The 24,776-nt window shown below is 36.4% G+C and overlaps 1 protein-coding gene across 4 annotated transcripts in view; it reads left to right on the top strand.

The window, feature by feature from the left end:
- The window catches only part of srcin1b (SRC kinase signaling inhibitor 1b), a 79,610-nt gene that overhangs the window by 12,088 nt on the left and 42,746 nt on the right, over positions 1-24,776 (top strand). For all 4 annotated transcript variants that reach the window (XR_010901461.1, XM_067435315.1, XM_067435314.1 and 1 more), the window contains exons 2-3: positions 14,199-14,453; positions 20,069-20,092. Coding sequence is in view for 3 of the 4 variants with exons in the window: in XM_067435315.1 (XP_067291416.1) it covers positions 14,262-14,453; positions 20,069-20,092 (216 nt within the window). In the remaining variant the exon portion in view is untranslated. The remainder of the gene's footprint in view (positions 1-14,198; positions 14,454-20,068; positions 20,093-24,776) is intronic.

Below are 24,776 nucleotides of genomic sequence, written 5' to 3'. Positions count from 1 at the left end.
CTGTTGATCCATCCATCCATCCATCCATCGTTCTGCTAGTTTCTATCTCTCTGTCATCTCTCTGTTGATCCATCCATCCATCCATCCATCCATCCATCCATCCATCCATCCATCCATCCATCCATCCATCGTTCTGCTAGTGTCTATCTCTCTGTCATCTGTCTGTTGATCCATCATCCATCGTTCTGATCCATCCATTCATCATTCTGTTAATCTGTCTATCTCTCTGTCCATCCATCCATCCATCCATTGTTCTGTCAATCTGTCTATCTCTGTTGATCCATCCATCCATCCATCCATCCATCCATCCATCCATCCATCCATCCATCCATCCATCCATCCATCCATCCATCGTTCTTTAAATCTGTCTATCTCTCTGTCATCTCTCTGTTGATCAATCATCCATCGTTCTGATCCATCCATCCATCATTCTGTTAATCTGTCTATCCATCCATCCATCCATCCATCCATCCATCCATCCATCCATCCATCCATCCATCCATCCATCCATCCATCCATCCATCCATCCATCCATCCATCCATCCATCCATCCATCCATCCATCCATCCATCCATCCATCCATCCATGTGAAACCACATTTCCCCTTAACCGTGCTAACAAATCTCACTGCACCTTTTCCTAGATAAAACAAATTCTTCCCAGCGTTATGCCTGTCCCTGGAGATTCAGTCCTACACTGAGCTATTGCTGCTGAATGCTAAAAACAATAAAATATTATGCTATTGGTGAAGCAGTAATATATGAAATGGTGATGTGTCAAGGAGGAGGAGGGTATTTACATTCTTTCATTCGTGTTAGGGATCTGTCCATCATTATCACTCCCTTAAGTGTTCAGATTGTAAAATAGACTTTGACATTTTCTGTTGTGGGTAATTGTCAAGCGGTTGCTATGTGGTTACAGAGATGTTCAATATGTGCTAAAATGTACTCAGAACCACCAGTTGCTAGGGTGCTTCAGGAGCGTCCTAATTGGTCTAATTTTAGGGAGTTCTGAAAGGTTTCTATGGTGCACTAGGTGATTGCTTACTGGCCAAAGCTATTTCTAAATGTAAATGGAAGCATGTTGCTATGCGGTTGCTTGGGTGTTAAGTGGCCCTTACAGTATACAGCTCCCCCCTAGGGATTTGTTTTGTTTTTTGTTTTATTATCCATGAGTTAAAATTGCATAGAAAAATAATACTTAACAATCTGCAAAATTTGAGAAATCATTCTCATCTTGCCAAAGTGTAATACTTAGAGTTAGGGGTTTCTTCAAATCACTAACCCTATGTATGAGCATTTTACTATGCTTAAGACATCAGCACTAGACATTCTTGATAAAAGTCTTAACTCAGTGCAAGTGTGAACAAGGACGGTCGGCTATTTATATTACACTAGCGTTGTACTTTCTTCTTTCTGAATATTTTGTTTTGTTCAGACAATTATCTGACACGACAGTCTCTCCTCCCGCGAGGCTTCGCATTCTTGTCAGAAAAGACAGCGACTCTCTTTCATTCTCTCTCTCTCTCTCTCTCTCTCTCTCTCTCTCTCTCTCTCTCTCTCTCTCTCTCTCTCTCTCTCTCTCTCTCTCTCTCTCTCTCTCTCTCTCTCTCTCTCTCTCTCTCTCATTACTGTTTGGATTATGGATTTTCATATCAGGGCAGAGTTTCCTTTGAAGGCCCCTGCAGCAGTGGTGCTGTACAGTAAGTGGGTTGCGTGCTTCTCTTCTCCATCATCCTTTTCTCTCTCTCATTGTCTCTTTTCCCTGCACTGGACATTTTTATTTTTGATGTTGCTGGCTGTTAAATGCCTCTGGAGTTGAGTATTTGTAAATTCTCAGACCTCTCGCATGTTCCTCATGCTCAAAAATCCTGTAAACGTCTCTTCATGCTCTGATGTCATGATGATGTGGGCACTCAAATCCCTCCATTCAGACTTTTCACGTGACGGCTGCTTTCCTGCCTCTCTCAGTTTCTCAGTGTCTTCGGCTCGGCCTTGCAAAGCAAGAACATATGAGAGTGTTTTTGAGTGAGCAATCGTATAATTATCATTGTTGCAATGGCATTGTGTATTGGCAAAATGTCTCTTGATTGTCTTTGTCTCAACGGTCGTTCTCAGTCCACAGAGAACAAGGTAGAATATTAATATCATGCACATTTGGGGAAAATAATAACTGGATTTGCCAACTCAACTAAATATCTCTTTGTGAAATAATTAGCATATATCACAGACGACAAAACTGCAGCGTTATTGTCTGCTAGTATGGGCGCTAATATAGTTATTGTTATCTTTATAGTTATTATTGTGTGAATGGCCCTTAAGGCTTGCTTGCTTTACAATCCAGAGATTAAATTGTTATTGCTGACTAATAGAGACTAAATTGTACAGTGCTGTATTTTTCAGTTGTATGCTGAGAGACTTCATTTCCTTTTTTGGTTTATTTTCACTATTTCATCATTTAAAAAATTGACCGAAAATTCTGTTTATATTTATGTTCATAATGGTATTTCTGAACTTCAAGATGAAGTGACAACAACTCATAATTTCTATCATGACCACAATATGACTATATTGGCAATTTTGGTCATTCAAGGGAATTTGAGAAGAATTGTTTTGATTTTGAATTAGTGACCCATGGACTGTATATCCAGCAACAATCAATCAGGAATACTCATGGTTACCATATACCTGTATAGGGATATTTCATATCTAGAGAAATTGTATAATTGTCGGATCATTGTAACGCTGGGTCGGATCATTCTCACCAAAAGCAAACATTCGTTCTTTTTTTGTGTGTGTGTGTGGAAATGAATAGTTTTGGTGCAGATATTTTTATAAACTGAGAAAAAAAGAAAAGGTTAATTTTTCAGGTATATTGTTTTTTTAAAGATAATTATATGTAAAATCCCAATAAGCGTTACATACTGTATCATTATTGGAAATGGTTTAAACAATGTTTTTCATGCTTCTTGTTTAGTGAACCATAAACAATTTTTGCACATACACCAGTGGAAAAGTTCTTAAAGGGATAGTTCACACAAAAATGAAAATTCTGTTATTAATTACTCATCTTCATATCTTTCCAAGCTCATAAGACACAAATGAAGATCTTTTTGAGAGCTTTCTGTCCCTCCATTGACAATCTACGCAACTACCACTTTCAAGCCCAAGAAAGGCAGTGAAGATTTAAATGTTTAATTTTAATTTTAAGAAGCTACGCAAGTGTTGGAGATTAATATTTTGTAAATACAGTGATCAGTTATGTTTTTTGGTTTGTTTTGCACAAACAGCACAGCACTCACCTCGCTTCATAAAACTGTGGTTGAACCATTGGAGTTACATGGATTATTTTAATGATGTCTTTACTGGGCCTTAAAAGTGGTAGTTGCGTAACTGTCAATGGAGGAACGGAAAGCTCAAGATTTTATTAAAAGATCTTCTGTGTGTTCCGAAAAGTAATAAAAGTCAACATGAGGGTGAGTGAGTAATTAATGATTAATTAAATCAAATTAATCTCTCATGAATTTGAATCCTTTTATTGGATTATTAAGCGACGTTATCTTATATTATGTGACTGCATTACTTGTTATGGTGAGCTTATGACCTTGCTATGTTCATAAGAACAAATGGTACAACCAAATGAAGTACAATAGTTACAAAATAGCTAAAAATAAAGGTTCCAAAAGGTTGTTTTTTCTGCAGTGATGCTATAGAAGAACTCTTTTTGGTTCCCCAAAGAAACTTTCATTGAAAAGAACCATTTTTTCTTAATGTGAAGAACATTTTAAAATTCCCTTTTAAAGGTGCACTATGTAGTATTTTTGCAGTAAAATATCCAAAAACCACTAGGCCAGTGTTATATATTTTGTTCAGTTGAGTACTTACAATATCCCTAATTTTTCCAACTATTTGTAAATTGTGAGAAAATTGCTTTTTTAACTAAGGACCGGGATGTTTCAGCATAGCGTTTGAATGAGTCGCCTGTCAATCGCGTCATATCTGCGTTACCCTCGGTTTTATTCTGCAGAAGTGCTTTTTTCTTAGCAGTGTGAACATGTTACAGCAGCGCCGAGCGAACACACAGAGGAACGTCATAACATCATTTTAAACACACTTAAATGTTTCTAATATGATAAACAGAGCTGCTTTACCTCATACTCATGACCGGAAAAAGCGGAAGTGCGGGCGCCTGGCGACTGTGTCCCGTCATAATAAAAGTCCTGCTACTTGCGAGCCGTGTGTTTGTGTAACAATCGCTCCAGCGGCCGTGCTCAGCTCCACAACACTCGGTCCTGCTCTGCTTTACACTACAGTAACGTTAATAACCGCATCCATGAACATGATTTCTGCCGTTTTTTTCCACCGGCTGTGAGGGGAAGACCACATGTCCCAAGATGCTGCGCTCACACTTGGCGTCATCAAACTACGCCTTTGTTTAGAACAGGAGCCCTCCAGTGGACGGAAAGTTGCATAGTGCACCTTTAAAAAGAGCCCTTTTGTGCAATGGACCCATTCCATGGATGCCTTCTTGAAACCAAATATGCCAATAAAGACCCTTTTTAGCTACTAAGCCCCTATAGTGAGGACCTTACATTTTAGTTTAAGAGTCATTTTTACTTCTGTTTTTGATATACCTTAACATGACTGGTGGTCTCCATACTGTTCATTTTCAGCCAAAATGGCTATGAAGGTTAAAGGTTAATGTGCATGCATATTTAGCTAGATTTGGCCTTCTTACACACAACATCTGTGACACCCATATGTTGGTCTTGAAGTCCATATGCATGCTGACTGTTTTACATGCATGCATACAGATTAAAGTGTCTCCGCTGTCGCGAGTAGCCGTTAAACCTATTTTCCAGTATCGCTAGATGACATCGAGGTCATCGAAACGTGTTTTACCGCTGATGAACCATGCAGATAGGATTGGTTATTCATTTAAAACACGTCCTCTGACTCTCCTCAGGGCTCCTCAGGAGGATACTGACCCTGAGAACGGCTACATTAGTGTCAATCCTCAATCTCTGACCGTTTACAGCCTCCAGTGGGCGGTCTGTCACAAGGTCAAAGGTTAAACAGGATCCGTCTCCACCGAGAGACTCCTGAGAGAGAGAGAGGGAGAGATGTTAATTAAAATGTAGTGGCGTGGGGTCAGATTTTGTGCCTCATTTAAATCTACTGGTGTGAAATCTCAGTCCACTGTCGATTTTCGTGATACGGGTTTCTCCTCGTGGCGAAATTAATTAACATTCAGTCGTCGCTGCGATGATTTAATGCTCATACTTATAATTAGATCGTTTCCTTGTTATTTTCCCAAAGCAACATGCCTCTTCAGTGTGTGCGTGATAAGTTGTGTGCCGGATAACAAGCAGTTCAAGTTTTATTCCACCCTCCACTTTAGCAAGTGTGTGTTTATGTCCCGCTGTTTTTTCGGCTAATGCTGATTAGAATCTAATCAGACCTTCACCTTCCAGCAGGTGTTTCGTATACTCCGAAATATCAGCTGCAAGTTATGATTGCTTGTTAATCTCCTTTATGACATCATCCCTTCAGTATCATCATATCTTTAATTTAGGATCATGCATATCTAGCGCCCTAATTTCCCGTGAGGAACTCGTGAACTGCACTGCAAAGTGTTCTTGTCTTGTTTTCCAGTACAAATATCTAAATGCTCTTGAATCAAGAATAATTAGCTTGAGAAACAAATAGCATAAGATCTTAAGTCTTAAATTCAGCTTTGACATCAGAGCAATAAATAACATTTTCATATACATTTGAAGCACATTTGTTTTGAACAGTTTTAATATTTCACAATATTACCGGTTTTACTGTATTTTTAATCATAGATAAATGAGTTCTTTCAGAAATAGTATAATATCTTACAGACCGCAAACTTGTGAATCGAATCTAATCGCACATGTGACAATAAATGAGACTTTATTTGTTAAAAACATTTCCCCACTGATTCATTTGATTTCATCAGTTCCTCATCTGACGCTGGGAAATCTTTCATGAGATACACTGAGGTGCAGATGCTGTAACAGCATTTGTGAGTTTCTCAAATACTCTCAGATTGTTGCTCATTTTCATTCTCTTGTTAGGGGGTCTTCAAAAGAACTTCTCTATTACTTTGTCCTGTTTGATTGGTTATTGAAGTCCAGCAGAGTCCAGACTCCTTTATTAAACACCTGTAGATGATGGATCTCTTTTAGATTTCCATTTTACCGTACCTAGCATGAATTCTCTCTCTCTCCCTCTCTCACTCTCTCTCTCTCAGCCTGTTTGCTCACTCTGTGACACACAATGTTTGTACGGTGTCCATGCGAGCGTTTAATAGCGATGTCACCGTAACCATGAGTGATGAGCTCCATTGTGATGTCATAATCAGAATCACTTGACACGCCCCCCTCGCGGTCAAGGGCTCTGGGGCGTTTCTCATTACACTCTCAGGCCTAAAAAAGGACTAGAACATAAATCAAAACATGCCTCAGTCATATGTAATATAATCTCTCTCTCAGAGAAAGATTCTTTCTTTTTTATTTGGTTTACTTTATAATACATTTTTGTATTCTATTATTTTTATGATTATTTTTTGTTGATTTTGTGTAATTTCTTGCAGTTTAATTAATAAGTCAAATAAATAATGGATTTCTGAATATTTTTTTCATTAATACAGTTTATTGTACAAATTATTTCCAGAAATATATTATATTATATTATATTATATTATATTATATTATATTATATTATATTATATTATATTATATTATATTATATTATATTATATTATATTAATTATATTATATTATATTATATTATATTATATGAATTACATTGTTATATTATATTATTATATTATATACACTTGGTTTATGTGTCTGTCTGAGGACTGTTACAATTAGGCGATCAATCTTTGTGTACTCTCTCACACACACATGTGGACATTAGATGAGTGATCACTATTATATTATATTATATTATATTATATTATATTATATTATATTATATTATATTATATTATATTATATTATATTTAAATGCCACCTATAGAAATTTTTATTTATTTAATTAGAATATTTCGACCCCAAAGTCCTGTTCTTCACACTTTTTCAATCCATTTTTTTCTCTCAGCTTTCATCATCTCTGATCCGTTCATGACACTAAACGAGGGATCATTAATCTCCAGGCCACTTTACTGATTCCCCTCAGGCAAAAAATTCCTAGAATCCCCGGACACTTACGGCCGATCGTTCATACCTGCTTAGAGGTGGCGAGGCTCCGAGGGTCGAAACACCTGTCACGGCACACTTGGTTTATGTGTCTGTCTGAGGAGTGCTAAAATTGGGCGGTAATCAATCTTTGTGTACTCTCTCACACACAAACACATGTGGACATTAGATGAGTGATCACTAGCTAAATTCATTTGTCATACTTATATGATTGCATGACATCTGTTGTTGTAACCAAGGCCAGAGAATAATCAGAGACATTAGAATTGTCTAGCTTTCTAATGAACCTGGCATTGTATGCTAGATTGTTGGCTCTTTGACGAATTGGTTATGTTCTTTTGTTATACAGTAAGTGGCTTTGCATGAAAGCGTCTGCTAAATGTAAATGTAAAACTGCAAAGCCCCGATTGGTGCTTTGATGGCTCTTCTAGTTGATGATTGGTTATCACAATGGTTTGTTTTACTTTGTTTCCATTATTGGCCTGCTTGAATTATTGGAGAGACTTTAAATGTTTTAAAATTGCTCTTTTTGTTGGCAGATGTGGGTGAGACATAAAGGCTGGTAGGATAGGAAGCCTGTTTGGACATAATTATTATTATTTTTGGTGCACCTAGTGGCACAGAAATTACACACTTCATCTTTAATGTAGGTTTCTGGTGGTCATCAAGGTGTCATTTTTCCTGTCAGTCTTGGTAGCATGTTAAAGGGTTAGTTCACCCAAAAATGAAATTTATGTCATTAATGACTCACCCTAATGTTGTTCTACACTCGTAAGACCTCAAGATATTTTATATTTAGTCCGAGACCTTTTCCTTTTCCTTCATGAAAGTGTATACACACTATACTGTTCATGTCCAGAAAGGGAATAAAAACATCATCACAGTAGTCCATATGAGTAGGGTATATCAGTGGGTTAATTAGAATCTCTTGAAGCATTGAAAATACATTTTGGTCAAAAAATAACAAAAACTACGACTTTATTCAGCATTGTCTTCTCTTCTGTGTTTGTTTTCAGTCCTCAAATAAAGATTCAAATGGTTATGAATCAGCGTATTGATTCATGATTCGGATCGCCAATGTCACGTGATTTCAGCAGTTTGACACGCGATCCGAATAATGAATCAATCCGCTGATTCATGATTGTTTGAATCTTTATTTTAAGGACTGAAAACAAATACGGAAGAGAAGACAATGCTGAATAAAGTCGTAGTTTTTGTTAATTTTGGACCAAAATGTATTTTGGATGCTTCAAGAGACTCTAATTAACCCACTGATGTCTCATATGGACTACTCTGATGATGTTTTTATTCCCTTTCTGGACATGGACAGTATAGTGTGCATAAACTTTCATGAAGGAGCATAAAAGCTCCCGGACTAAATATAAAATATCTTAAACTGTGTTCTGAAGATGAACGGAGGTCTTACGGGTGTGGAAAAACATTAGGGTGAATAATGACATCAATTTCATTTTTGGGTGAACTAACCCTTTAATACTTCATATGATACACCAAAAACCTCTCTCTATATTTGTCTTTGCCAAGTCTTTGATTTTCAGAAAAAACACATTTCGCTAAAGAGGATAGCCTAATAGGCCTACTAAAATACTAAACTATAATAGTATTTCAGTTATGCTAATATAACACTGAATCTATACTGTCCCATCTGCCAGTTTATGCTACGGTCATGAATCATACTTTACATTTATGCTTCTGACTGACACTTTTATCCGAAATTATTAACATGCATTGCATTGTTGATTTTTAAATATTTCTGATTGTACTATAATTTACTGCAGAATTGACTGCCCTGGACATTCACACAGAACATGCATTTACAATGAATAACGCATGACGCGAGCAGTGAAATTGAAGAAAACGCAAGGACGTTTTGTAGGCTACTTGTTTTCATCCTTGAGTGCGGCGTTATTAGAAAGCTGTGATATCATGCGCGATTTCAGCGCGAGACATTGCAAAAGAAGTGAGGTAACGGTTGGTGTTGCCAAGTCCGTGTTTTTCCGGTGGATTTGGGCCACTTTATTAGGCTAGCCTACTGATGCCGCGGGTTATTGTTTTTTTGTCCGCGAGTTGAAGCGAGTTTTACACCTGGGAACGCAGTTTGTTTTACCGGCATTTCTGAATGGCAATAGACCTTATTCAGAGCATATTCAGGCTGTGAGGGTTATGGGCTTTCATGGCCCAGAAAGGAAGTCAAAAGCGTAATTAAAATAGTCCATGTGACTCGTTCACCCTTAATTTTATACGAAGCGACCAGAATACTTTTTTTTTGCGCAAAAAACCATTTTAACGATGTGGTAAATTGCTGTCTGTGGAGGGGGTTCAGAAAGCTCTCGGATTTCATATAAAAAATATAATAATTTGTGTTCCAAAGATGAACGAAGGTCTTGCGGGTTTGGAATGACATGAGGGTGAGTATTTCAATTTTGGGTGAGCTGAGCTCCCTTTACAAAATAGTAACGTTACTATCCATCACAGTTACAAATCAAAGATGGCGCTGGTTTTGTTGCACAGACCTGGCAGCGGTCAAAGACGAACGTGTTATGGATAGCCACTTATCTGATGGCTAATGTTTATATAGAAAAACAATGGAAAAGGAGAACAGTTGCATGGAAAAGTACCTCACATTTCGATATTCTACTGAAGTTGTATTATTTAGTTGACTGCATCCTAGTTGTTGGTTTCTTCAAAATAGAGTTATGAATAAATTATCTGTAATTAATATTAAATGTTAATTGTGTGTGCTTACCTCAGACTGTTTGTGGGTGTTCTTTGCCTTCTTGTGGGAAAATATGTTAGCCCAGCTGGGTAGACTGTTTAAACACCAACAGAAATGACTTCAATCACAAGAAAGTTCAATCATAGTAGGGTTCCTTGAGGTCAGCACTGAGCATCAGGCCATATAATGCAATAATATTATAGGTTTCTGCTCTTCACAGCTTAAAATGGCGTCATATGCTTTTAGAAGACTTGAAATATAGTGCACAAGTTATTTGGACTTCTTTTATTGTGCTTTTTAAATGTAAATATTGCTTCAAATTGTGTTGTTGAAAATGTAAAATGCTATTCTAGGTTATTCTGTCCACCTTATTTGACATTTGAAACAATAGTGGTTACTGTAAAAAACAGACAGAACAAGATGATATGAAGTGTTATGCTGTAATCACCTGATCACTCTCTCATTGGTCGATTGCTATAGTCTCCGCCCACTTGTCCATCTCATCTAGAGCCCGTTTAAAAGCTCTTGTGGTAGACCATCATGTGATGGGACTATATGTGGATGAATTCCCCTCATTCTCTGAAAAGGCTTTATGCATCTACATTTCTTCCCTGCGGTATGCTAATATAATGGTTCCTCCTTTGATCTCGCACCTCTTCAGTGGGTTTTGTTGTTTTGGGTGTCTTTATTAGTTTGGGCCTCTATTTTGGGCTCCTTTGTGGGTGTTGTGTCTCCACAACACCACTGAGGAAAATATTTTTTCTTTTGAGTTGTTTTCTCGCCAGTTTTCTTTAGAGTTTTTCTTCTGCTTATTTTCATGTTCGACCTGCTATAATGTCTTGAGTGAAGGATGCGAAACATTTTAAAATAGGCTGATTAAATGGTGTTTTTTTATTGTATTTATTGTGTTTTATTGTATATGCTATGTATTTATTTATTTGGTTAGTTTTTTATTGTTGTTGTTGTTAGTTGGTGATTTAGTTGGTTAATTGGTTATTTTGATTGGTTAAATTGTTATTTGATTATTTCGTTTTTTTATTATCTATTTTTATTTTTTATTTTATTGAGTTATTATTTAGGTAGTTATTTAATTGTTAATTTGGTTATTTTGTCATTTTAATAATCCTGGGGTGTGACCATTAAAAAAATATATTATTATATAATTATTATTAGGGCTAGAGTGTATTGTTAGATTATCCTGTTCGAACCCTGCATTTTTTTTTTTTTAAACGATTAATCTATAGATATTATAAGATATTATATAGATTATTCTCAGATTAATCAGGTGCTTGAAGTGCTTGAATCTGACATTTTTCAAATTAAATTCCTGGAAAAACCTTGAAAACAGCCATATTCTTGAAAAAATACTGTAGGCTTAAAAGTGCTTAAGTGGGCTTGTTATTGAAAGATATAGCTCGGGATATGAAGTTAGTTTTTATTAATGGTTGATAAAATTAATGTTGCAGCCCAATTGATATAGATATAGAGCAATTTCACATGTCTGAGTATGATATTCAATAAATCATATATTAATGAAAAAAAATAGTTTTAAATCAGCACTAGGTAACTTTTCAACCTTCATAATATATTTTTTAAGACTCTTGTGATGATAAATCGACTTACAATAGGTTGAATGACACGTCTGCCATAGCTTGATGGGGTCTGTATCGTTTTTAATCGTACTTTTAAACTTCGGGTTTCGGGTAGTAACCCGAGAACAAAAAGAACTACAAAATTCGACTGCTTTACGGCATATACGTCACTTCCACCAACACACACACTTCCTTAAATTCGGACGTGCGAGCCCAACTTTGTTCGTCAGATAATATAGTCATGTCCGAAGCAGCAGAGACAAATAAGAAAGAAAAGGTTTTGTTATTCAAATTGTCAAATTGTATTGTTGTCAAAACGGAAAAGTGATGTGATTAAAGGCAGGACGAGGATCAACATGTGACCAGCGTTTGCTCGTCGGCGTGAGCTGAAGGAGGCGTGCCCGACCGATGCTGTCCTGCTTGTTACGGTGAGCTACCACTCAAACATTGAACTGAAGGAAGGATCATATAGATTCTGTAAAACGGTAACCAATAGACTATTATAATGACGCTGGCTTGTAAACGTGAGCATCGTGATTATTTGGCGTTTGAAAAAAATAAAACCCATGAAATTATATTCATATGACATGCTGAAACATGCCACTGACTGTAACGTTACCTGGGATGAAGACATTTCACACGCGACGCCAGAAGAACTCTGAACTCCTCTTGCAGTGTTCAGGGGAACTGTTAGTGCTGCACCGACCCGCGGCGCCACTTTTATGAAGTTATTTGGCCCGCACCGCACCACTGTATATATTTTTACAACCCGCCCCGCACCCGCGACCATTAAATAGACATACGGGGTCCGCGGGTTATGAGACGACCCGCGCATCACTAGTTCAGGGCTATCAGGGCTGTCATGTCAACAAATGCACGCGCGATGGCATCCCCTGTTGTAGGATGACAGAGCTTACGACAGTAGTTGAGGACATTATTTTTTCCAAACTGTAGGGGGACCCCGAGAGCAAAAGTAGCCAAGTGCGGCTTTAATAAAGTAAAGTGATATCTTTGTCATAGTGTCTTTTCAATGGTTACTGTACAACATTCATTGCATGCTTTGCATGTACTGTACAATTTTGTTTTATTAGTTTATATTTATTTATCTATTTACCTATGTAGAGTTTGAAAGATAATAAAGATATCGTTTGATAAAATAGTTATTGAAACCTCTTTGAAAGTAATTTTACAGTATATGCACGAAATCTGTAATCTTTAGTTCCAGCATTAATTATTTTTACTACTACTATTATATTTGTTTTTACAAATTCTCTCAATATGTTCTAAATCTGTATAATAAGTATAAAAGCTGACACTTTCAATTTTAACCACACATTTCCCTGTGAAATGTCTGCAATACTGTACATTTCAACAAATAATTGTGTTGTCCTCTGCTCTTTTTAGTTAGAATTGAATGCAGATATATGCAAAATGTATCTCACTTTTGGTTGTATAATAAATTCAAATAAACATTTACAGTATGTGTCCATGACATCGTTCTCAGCTGAATAGCGGTGTTGTGAGAGAGTCCAGAGGTTTGTAAGCTGTGGGTTTCTCTGTTTGACATGTGCTAGAGCTTATTGTGCCGGATCCTGCAGCAGAATACACACATCATAATTCTTCGATCAGCACAGCATTGCCAGGCGTAGGTATGACAACCTGCCTGTTTCATCATTTTCGGCCTTTATCACATCATCAGACAATTTCCGACTCACCATCTCCCTGTCTTATCTACATCCATGATTTCCTCTTATACCCTACTTAAACATGGCAGTTTTCCCTCCCATTGGGCTTGAGAGATATGACTGTATCGTACACCACATGTGTGAAGACCTCAGGGTTTAACTGTGTGTGAATGTCACGTCTTTTACTGTCACACTAGTGCTTCATAAATTATTTTATTGGATCAGTTCATTAAGACATTTTAGCTATAATTTTTTAATTAATATTTTCTAATTATGTTTGCAATACTACTATTGCTTATATTTCAGGTTAGTGATTTGAACAAACTCAGGCTGCACCATTTATACTACGACATAAAACCTAAGGATTCGAATATTAGCAATTTCAAGATGTAATCTTCAATGATAATAAAATCTGAATGTAAATCTTTGTGGGCCATATCTGAGTAAAGTGGCAGTGCTCAATTACCAGTGTTATTTATATGCTATAATAGTTTTTATTAATATTTTAAATTAGCTTTTCTTTTTACATATTCATTTTTTTCCATTAGATCTTTTTTTTTTGTATATTAAGTCAGTTTTATTTTAGTGCTTCAACTTAACCCTTATTTTAGTTATTTGCCAAGGCATTTTATTATTTATTTGTATTTTTTTTATTTTAAGCACATTTTTTTAAAGTTTGTTTTTCATAAATTTTTAAACTTCGATACAGTAAGCCGGGACATAAAACATCATCATCTATTGTGGGTAATAGGCTAAAATGCATGCACCAATAAAAAATAAAATACAGCAGAAATAGCATGCCATTTTGGTATTTTATACATCATATTTTCAAGTACAATGTTTTAAAAAGCTCTAATCCTAATCTTGCAAACAGTTTGTTTTGTGTATATCGACTGGCTCCATCCAACATACCAGATACCAGCGCTTAACCTTTTGCTTTTACTTTTTTCACTCTACAGTTTTGAGACGGAGAAGGAGAGAGGGAGAACTAGAAGAAAAACTGGGCAGATAAAGTGCTTGTGATGTTGCGTGGGGAAGATGCAGAATATCAGCGCCGCTATCACACTCTGGGCAGTAACACGCGCCGTCTCTCCAACCCCGACATGGAGGCCTTTGCTAAACTCCACAAGAGCGGCGACATGGAGCATCAGCGAAACAAATACCCCCCACAGCACGCCGCCACGCTGGTCAGCACTAACTGCGCACGACAGCAGGTAACAAGCATGCGAGAGAGTGTGAGTGTGTAATTTTGTGGCCTATATGTTGAGTCTTGGTGATTGTAATGGTGTATCGGGCTTGTTTTGATCAATCACCTCCGCTTGCTCAGAATGAATGTTCTAATAATGTTTTATGTTCTATCGTCGTGATGGTTAAACATTGAAAAGGACTTTGATTAGTGTTTTTCAGCTTGTCGTGTGGTTTTTGTCCTGTCTTTTCTGTTCCTCTTTTCTCTTTTTTCTGTCATACTTCCTCCCACCTCTAATCATCACTTTCAACATCCTCCTCCTCTTTGCAGTCATTCTTTTCTTTTTTCTTTTGTAGTGGTGAAGTGGTTCTTGATAGGTCAACCATCTCTACTGTTATTGCTCATTCTGGGATTGGAACAATGTGGCAGTGTTGTTATTGCTTGGTGCTTGGCCGACTGTATTGTGCCAATTGTAAAGTTCGGTGGAGGAGGGGTTATGGTGTGTGATTGTTTTCTAGGAGTTCCAGTGAAAGGAACTCTTAATGCTTCAGCATGCCAAGACATTTTTATCAATTTCATGCTCCCAACTTTGTGGGAAAATTGTAGGGATGGCCCCTTCCTGTTTAAACAAGTATGCACACCAGTGCACAAAGGTCCATGAGTTTGGAGGAGCTTGACTGGCCTGCACAAGGGTTGAGTCCTGACCTTTATCTGATGGAAGACCTTTGGGATGAATTAGAGCGGAGACTGAGAGCCAGGCCTTCTCGTCCAACATCAGTGCCTGACCTCACAAATGCACTTCTAGAAGAAAGGTCAAAAATTCCCATAAACACACTCCTAAACCTTGTGGAAAGCCTTCCCAGAAGAGCTGAAGCTGTTAGAGCTGCAGAGGGTTGGCCGACTCCATATTAAACCCTATGGATTAAGAATGGGATGTTATTAAAGTTCATGTGCATGTAAAGGCAGGTGTCCCAAACCGTTTTGCAATATAGCGTAAATATATGCAAACTTTTATGTTAGATGTAATTTAATATATTTAATGTATACATATACTGTATATATATAACAACCATACATGTTATTTTAGTATTATTTATACAGTAAACTATTATAGTATTTTTATTAATACAAATGATAAAATATTAATAAATATATAATGTTTGATTAATATTATACATAGTAAGATTTGTTATTTATTATGAAAAGTTATTCTTGTTTTGAATTAGCTTATATTTAATGCGCTTTTTGTCATTATTACTTGTTTTTGACAAATATTTCTATATATATAAAAATATATAAATATTTTGTTTAATTCAGGCTTATTTTCAATTAACAAAGATGTGTTTAATAGTTTTAAGGTGCAATCACATTGAACCCATTTGGCAAAATTTTGTGGGTGAAATTTGAAATGTATTCAAACACAAGATTTGAATAAGGGCGAATAAATTCCCTTGGCAGATTTTGCTAATTTTCAAGTTGGTCACTGAAAATTACTACGCTGTACTGACCAATAGAAACTGCTAGGTTTAAAAGTGACTTCTATGTGAGCAGTGCTTTTTACAGTATGTTGCACTATTAACAATAGACAATTTACCTTTTTTCCCACAAAATGTAACTGAATCGTTTAGGTTAACATTGACATTCTGAAATACTGTAGAAACCGCATAGCAACACCCTGGCAACGACAAACAACAGCCTAACATCATGATTGTGGAACCTTTGAATGCTCAAGCACTAAAATTATCATTAAAAAAAATAATTAAGATTTAGCTTATGTTTGCAGTTATGTGTAAATCCATATCGTCATTTCCTCTTTTCCTTTAGCCATCTCGCTCTCTCGCTCTCTCTCTTTCTCTCTTTCTCTCTTGATCTATTCCCTCTTTCTTTTTCCTCCTTGGAATATATCCATCGTTCCTTGTATTTGCTCTGTATATTTGCCAGTCTGGCTGCATCCACCGTCTCCAAACACCACTGGAATGAGAAAGAGAGAGAAAGGGAGTCTACCGTTACCATGGTAACCGAGCCCATGTAGGGAAATCAATGATATCACATAGCTAGCTGGCAGATAGCAGGAGTGGGTACTGAGACACAGAGGGAGGAAAACCGCTGAAGGACAGAGTCGACAAAAAACGCTGTTCGCTTTTCACTTCCATAACGTGACGTATTTGCGCGTGAACCGAGAGAAAATGTGGGGAAGGACTTGGTTTTATCATTCAGGAGTCGATTGGCTCTTGTAATGTGAGCGTTGCGTATCAGAATGTGAGTTTGCAGTGGATTGTGGGAGTCTGATCTCCTCCTGAAACTCCACCGCCACACACTTTTTTTAGGAGGCTTTTTGACTGGGACGTGGAGGCTGAAGGTCAAGCTCACCCTCCTGAGCGTCTTCAGGTATCCTAATGGTAATGCTTCTTAAAATGTATTGTCTTATTTGGTTTTATTGCAATTACTTTTATTACATTTAATAAGGCATTTAATTAATATTGGCAAATGTCATGCATTACAACGGTACAATGACTAAATAGTTATTTGGCTAATAGTTAGTTAAATAACATTTACCAATCAGCCAAAAGGGAAACTTGTTGCACAGGTAATTATGATGATGACAAACCATTTTCTTTGGAATAACATGTACTGAATCGTACAGAGTAAGACCAGGAGTGATTAATAATGTAAATAGAGTCAATTATGATTTAATTGTTGGCTTTGTAGAGTGAGGTGAACTAAGTTTTTACAGTCCATAGATGGGGAAAGCCCAGAAGAGGAGAAGCAGGAGAGAGGCAATACAGCGAATGAATGAGTGATGGAATCATACCTTCATCAGTCATGAGGACATGAGAAGGCCACAGTAAACGGAAAGAAAGAGACTGACAGCCTGATGTTTGATTGAGGATGTAATCAGGTGCCAACAGTGTGTGTGTGTGTGGGCATGTTTTTGTGACATATGAGGACAAATGTGTATAATGACAGTAGGGTAGGGTTACTTATGAGGACATCGGCCATGTCCTCACTTTTCAAAATGCTTATAAATCATACAGGATGAGGTTTTTTTAGAAAGTAAAAATGCAGAATGTTTCCTGTGATGGGTAAGTTTAGGGGCAGGGGCAGTGTAGGGGGATAGAAAGTACGGTTTGTACAGTATAAAAACCATTACGCCTATGGAATGTCCCCATATGTAAAAAAAAAAAAAATGTGTGTGTGTGTGTGTAAACATGTATTATGGTGGGACCTCAGATATGAAAGCATGAGCATTCACACACCGCTTTACTTCTGTATTTTGACTTCATAATGAAACCGGATATTCAAGAGAAAAAAATAACTACAAAAATAAATGAAAATGTATTCCAATCAGTTCCAAGTTGAACTAAGATGTAATTCTATTTTGTTTTATAAATATTTGTATTTCATTTAATAGGAATGATTGATAATAATAATAATGAGTACAACAATGATAAATAATAGGTATTATAACAATAGTAATAATAATAACTAGTGCTGTCAAAGCGATTAATAATCATCTAATATAAAGATTTGTAATTATATAATGTGTGTATGTGTGAGCATATATATATATATATATATATATATATATATATATATATATATATATATATATATATATATATATATATATATATATCATCACTCGTCTCCTCTCCACCAATCAGCTGGTGTGTGGGCTTTCTGGCGCAATATGGCTGCCGTCCCGTGATCCAGGTGGATGCTGCACATTGGTGGTGGTTGAGGAGATTCCCCCCTTCCATGTAAAGCGCTTTGAGTGCCTTGATGCGTTATAGCGCTATATGAATGTAATGAATTATTATTATTAATTATTATATATATACCCTCGCACGCACACACACACACAAACACATATATACACAAACATTTATGCTTTATGCGATTAATCGTGATTAATCAATTTGAAAGCACTATCAATAACAACAACAATAATTATTATTTATATTTTGAGGGGTTCTTTTGTAACATTTTTTCCATCTAGAATAATGTGTGTACGTCAGCAATGTGTTATTACAAATTTAAAATTTTATTATTTAATTATTTTTTTATTTAACCATAACTTTAACAATAGCAAGTCAAGTTTTATTTAATAATATTAATAATTCTTGGTCATGTAATTTTGAGGATTTTTGAAGTTTTCTTCGTGTAGAATAGCTTTCACAGATGAGATGTGCGTGATAACATCAGGGGGTGTTTAATGGAAGTGATTTGGGTGGATTTTGTTTTTAGATTGAATTTAATGTATGCTAAATTGTAGTGATGTTGTAGAGGTCTGTGTCGTCATAGCAACGGTGTAGGTGGCTGTATGACATGCAAGTATAGAAGCAGGTGTGGCCTGCCGCAGTGTCTGAGTGTGTGTGTGTGTTTGTGTCGGAGAAACATACGCACACACACACACGCGAGAGAATGATGTCTGTGTGGGAATGTTTGCAAACCTAAGAAAGACATAAACAATGAGAGACAGAGAGGGGGATGTGAAAGGAATGGGATGAGAGGAAGGTGGGTTTTCTTGTCATGCCGGTCAGGGTGGGTCTTCATCTCATTTCTGAACTACAGCTACTATAGCTAAAAAAAACCTTCTGTTGCTGTATGTATGTGTGTGTGTGTGTTCTGACGTGTGAATTAGTGTATTAAAAAGTGTCTTCTTGCATTTGCGTTATGCTCTGATGCACACACTTCTGCTGGTCTTAGCGATTAGCTTAATAATATCTCAGAACGTAGTGAGCTACCTACCTAGACAGCATTTTAGGACATTTAAATCGAACTATTGAACGTGTCTGGGCAAAAATGTTTTGTAGGCACTTTACTATATTTGAGATGCCACCAGCATGAGATGTCAAAGAAGCAAATGTTCATGTTTTATATGGGCTGTGTCCGAAATGTATCAAGACGTGTCCAGATCCAGGGGTTGCAGCCCATCTACATGTGCGTTTCCGATCATTGTTAATGATATCCCACAATCCTGTGTGTGTGAGGGTTGGTTGAAAGATGATTGGTTTTAGACATGGCGTTTAAGAAAAGTCAAAATAATATTTGTCGGTAATGTTTTTGAAAGTCTCTCCTGCTCACCAAGGCTGCATTTATTTGATCAAAATACAATAAAAACTGATTATGTGAAATAATATTTAAAATTTAAAATGTTTTTTTTTTTCTATTGAAAAATATTGTAAAATGTAAATATATTCCTGTGATCAAAGCTGAATTTTCAGCATTGTTACTTCAGTTTTCAGTGTCACATGATCCTTCAGAAATCATTTAATTTTCGAATTATTATCAATGCTAAAGACATTTATGCTGCTTAACACTTTTGTGGAAACTAAATCAAATTCTTTAGTTTTTACATAAATCTTGTAACACTATACATTTCTTTACTTTGACTTTTGATCAATTGAATGCATTCTTTGCTCCAGATTCAAGACTTGAATTCTAGTGTGTGTGTTTAAATAAATGCAAGTTGTCAACTTAAATTACATTCATCTGAAAGTTTCTTTTTTTAATTAAAAAACTAAATTGCTCCACTTATTTTGATAAATTAAAGCAAACATATGTTGTCATAACTTATTGATCATATATTTTTGTACAGATAACTTATTACTCTTTCCCTTCTTTGTCCCTTTCTCTTAGCAACCACATTACTGGAGTTTTAAGGTAAGACGTCTCTCTCTCCAGATGTATGTACATGTGTGTTTAGCTGTGTTTCTGCATGCATGTTTGTGTGGTTTAATGATCCTCAAAGAAATGCACAATATATGTGCACAGTGCAATAAAACTGAACAGTTCATGACACAAAATGGCACTGAATGAATGAAATATAGGAATACATTAGCTTAGCCTACATTATCATTCCTCATGGGGAGTAACATTTAGCATTAAAGCGTGCCCGATGCGTCCTGACAGCCAGTGCATACTGCAATAAGCCAGCAGCTCTGTTGGAACATTTATTGTAGAAACTATATAGCAAATTATTTATTTATAGACTCCATGCATTTCCTGGAAATCCACCTTCGAGACAAGCTCCTCCACAAGGTTCCAGTGCACTGACTCACCTCCATTGTAAATGCAGCCTACGACACCGGAGTCATCGGGGACGTCTGCGGGTCTTCGAGATGTGAGAAGCGAGAGCAACTCTGTATCTCATATCTCTGGCATTGAAACACTGCCGGAACTCCTCCAGACCTGAGAAATACCTTTCACAGGCTCAGCGAGAGAGAAATGACGGGTGTTAAAGAATGCTACGGAGCATCCAGGGCCTGATTTGGTCAATCTGTGCAGCCTTAGGCTACGTCTACACTATAATCCAGATATATTTGAAAACAATTTTTCCCCCTCTACACTCTTAAGAGTTTTCCCCATTCACAGGTCACCTGGCGTACGAAAAAGTCGATCATTCATTTAAAGTTGGCACTTTATGTTTGGACAGAAAATGAGACAAAGTTCTTTATTAAACTCATAAAGACAAAATAATTACTGGATACTGGATTCTAAACAACAAAGAAATTGTTGTTTTCCTTCCCATTAATGCTTGGATAACACGTCTACATCTCCTTCGATTAAAAATAAAGACTAATGTACTGCCTGCACTGTACTTAAACCTACTAATACCCGTTGCCATGATTTTTGGATTAACTAATCAGGAGAGGAACAAAATACGTTTTAGTTGCGTAACCAGTTAATGGAATGGAAACGGCATCATTTTGCAATCGTCCCCCCACCCGACATGGCATCATGGGATCATTTTATGGATTAAGTTATATTAAGTAATTTAGTAATTAATTTTGTTTTAATACATTTTTTATTTTGATTACATTTTTATGAAATTAAACAGCTCGTAAACATACTTTGTCACTATAAAAAAAATGAAATGACCTATTAAACGTTAGTAGTATGCAATCATTTTAAAGAATGTTTAAAAATTTGGGTAACACTTTAGTTTAGGGTTCAATTCTCACTATTAACTAGTTGTTTATTAGCATGCATATTACTAGGATATTGGCTGTTTATAAGTAATCATATAGCACATAATGCCTTATTCTGCATGATTATTTTCTACATCCCTTAATCCTACACAATACCTAAAATTAACAACTACATTACTAACTATTAATAAGCAGTAATTCGTTTTATTGAGGCAAAAGTGGTAACACTGTATTTTAAGGTTCAGTTATTAACTATTAACTAGTTGCTTATTAGCATGATATTGTCTGTTTATTAGTACTTATAAAGCACATATTAATGTCTTATTCTGCATAACCTTATTCTACATCCCTTAATCCTACCCAATACCTAAACTTCAATGCTACAAAAACTACCTTACTAATAAGCAGTAAATAAGGCGTTTATTGAGGCAAAAGTCATAGTTAAAAGTGAATATGTGTTGCCCATACTAAAGTGCTATCGCAAAAGTCTTTGGGTAACTTAATTGTGAGAATTGGACCCTAATCTAAAGTGTGAACAAAATGTATACGGGAAAACAAGAGAAAAATACTTAAACGAGAGCAATTGCATTTTAGATCACACATGTCGAGACCAGTAAGTGGTGAGGTATTTTGCTAATAAACTGATCATGGCAGAAGAATAGCATGAGAACTGTATTAGATCTGGTCTCTCGGGATCATCTCAGTGAGATTTTATTATGTTTTACGAATGCACAGTATGATGATTTAGACATTTTTCGAAGTTTCAGTGTGTAAAAGAAACTTGGTGTGGACTGAGAGCATTTTCCAATTGTAACTATATTAATGTAGACCTAGCCTTAATGCTAGAATTTAACTCCCTGGAGAGCTGAACATGACAAACCTTCGATCTGAAGTGTTCCTGAGATTCTTTTGAGCATAAATCTTACCTTCAGCTTTTTCCTGGTCTGCTCTGTCCCCGCAAAGAAAGTGCTGTATATTCCTTTGGATAAAAATCGTCTTTCAGATGATGATTGTAAGCTCTGACAGAGTGTGACAGTGTGTGGAAAAGCACGTCTCGCTCTGGTTAAATTGGCCCCAGGTGTAACAATGAGCTCTCGGCATGCTGGACTACAAGAGAACTGTCCACGTTACTTTCATCGCTGTTGGATTTTCTCACATGCGTATGTTAGGTCTGAATATTAATAGTGGATATCAATAATGAATAGATTTTTAAAAATTCAACATTTTATAATTAGTTGCCATTTAGACGCTTCAAACTGGGCAATTAAAAATGCATTTATAGCTGGGACAGTTCTGCCCTGAAGTGTCCTGGAGTAAAGTGTCTTGCTCAAGGACACAGGGATGTCGCAGCTGAGCCTGGAAAGTAATGCGGGTTTCCATTGCACTGTGGTGCTTGTGTGCAGTTGACGAGTTTGAGGGTTTCTTGATTCCTGAATCCCTCTTCTCTAAAGTGTTTCCTGTAGTCCACTGTCCAATCCTGTTAATAATCCTAGAAAATATTTTAACCCAGTGTTAGCAGTGCTTAAGATGCACACTTTTCAATCTTCAGTAAGATTTAATGTTTTGAAGTCTCTTCTGCTCACCAAGGCTGCATTTATTAGATCAAAATAATGCTGTGGGCGGAGCTAAAGCGTCACGGGCGTACAAAGGCGCACACACACAATACATCATCACATTATCCCTGAATAACTTTTGATTCAATATACGTTTGTGTTGTTTACATTATATGCACTTACACAATGATTGTCAAAAAAAAACTGGCATATGCAGTTTTGCTTACTGTCTGCGGTTTCGACTCATACGGGATCTTTTCAAATGAGTTTTAAACGATATGCCGCTGTGCGCACTCTTCCAGGAGAAGTGCCCATACAAGGAGTTACATACATACAGGACCATACTCAAATCCCCCCCCAAAAAATAAATCAAATGTATGCAAACCCTGAAGAACTGTAATTGGCACAGAAATACTCCGTCATACGTCCGACTCGTTTTTTAAAACTTTGGCGATGTTTAGCATGAGTATCCAATTCTTTAACAGTGTGAATAAGTCAGAATGCATGAAAAAGCATTAGACTGAATATCAGAGCGTGACAAAGTTTTTCACTCTTAGTAAATAAATCATGCTAAATAAATAAATAAAGCTTTAGTCTGTCGGGAGCTTGCATAAACTTAAATCATTAACTAAAATATAATTACAAAAAACTTAAACTTCATTTAAAAATGATTATAATATAGAATTGATGCACATGTTGTTTTCTGTTGGTTGTACACAGTATAAAATATAACTTTCAGACACACATTTGTGATTAATGTATCAATGCAATTGTGCTGCATTAAAAATTCAGAAAACACACTGGACATATAATTATATTACAGTTTCATTACAGTCATTTGTATATATTTATTGTTGGAAAAAAATTGCACTTTTGTGTAAAAAATGCTTGCAAGTCAAGCATCAATTATAGTGCTTTGCTTTTACTGCGCACGATAGTCACAATTAACTAAAAGTGTTACTTTTCATAAAAAGTAATATCACATTATTTGACACTAAAGACTGGAGTAATGATCCTGAAAATTCAGCTTTGATCAGAGGAATAAATTACGTTTTAAAAGATTTTCAAATATAAAACTGTTATATTAAATGTTAATACCTTTTCACAATAATACTGTATTTTTGATCAAATAAATGGAGTAATTGGTGTGCAGAAGAGACTTTAAAAAAATAGTTACATTTTACTGACACTACATTTTTTAAAAGTAGTGTACATGCATATATAGATATATTTTGTATATCTGTAGTCTTTCTTATTTTCTTCCCATCACACATCTCCCTACAGCTCTGACATACCGTACACAACCAAAATGCTGTTTATCATTGCCAAAGATGTCAGTCCTGGATTAACATTTTCCACCCATGATCAATCGATCAGCAGCCTTTGACTGAGGTGAACAATTTTGCACCCGTATGACATCTGGATCAATATTACAAGGACTGAGTTCCTCGACTTCCCACTAGATGCTGTGTGTAAATCTCAGTTTCCAGGACGTGAACCTCAGTGCAAACTCAGATCAGTATGACGCACCAAAGTTGTAACTGTCTGGCGAGCTCGAATGTGACACAGCAGGCTTGTGGTGTGCGGTGTATCCACTGAACTACTCTGAGCTGTCGCTTCAGCAGGCCGGCCTGGCAGTGAAAACCAACCGTTCAAGTAAAAGGAGACTTTGGGAAGGACTCGTAGAAGATGCAGGCAATCGTGTCGGGTTAAGAGACTGTTAAATGACTGTGGAAAGCCATCTCGTCAGGTGCACATAACCAAATACACTCAAAGCAGGGTTATTTTAGTATCGAGATGCTATTATATGTTTATTAAAGCTGCAGTCCTTAACTTTTTTATTAAAATTTATCAAGAAAATGT

The sequence above is a fragment of the Pseudorasbora parva genome, chromosome 24 (genome assembly GCF_024679245.1).
Source record: "Pseudorasbora parva isolate DD20220531a chromosome 24, ASM2467924v1, whole genome shotgun sequence".
NCBI classification, from domain to species: domain Eukaryota; kingdom Metazoa; phylum Chordata; class Actinopteri; order Cypriniformes; family Gobionidae; genus Pseudorasbora; species Pseudorasbora parva.
The sequence above is the reverse complement of the archived record's forward strand: the minus strand, read 5'-3'. Positions and strand labels throughout refer to the sequence as shown.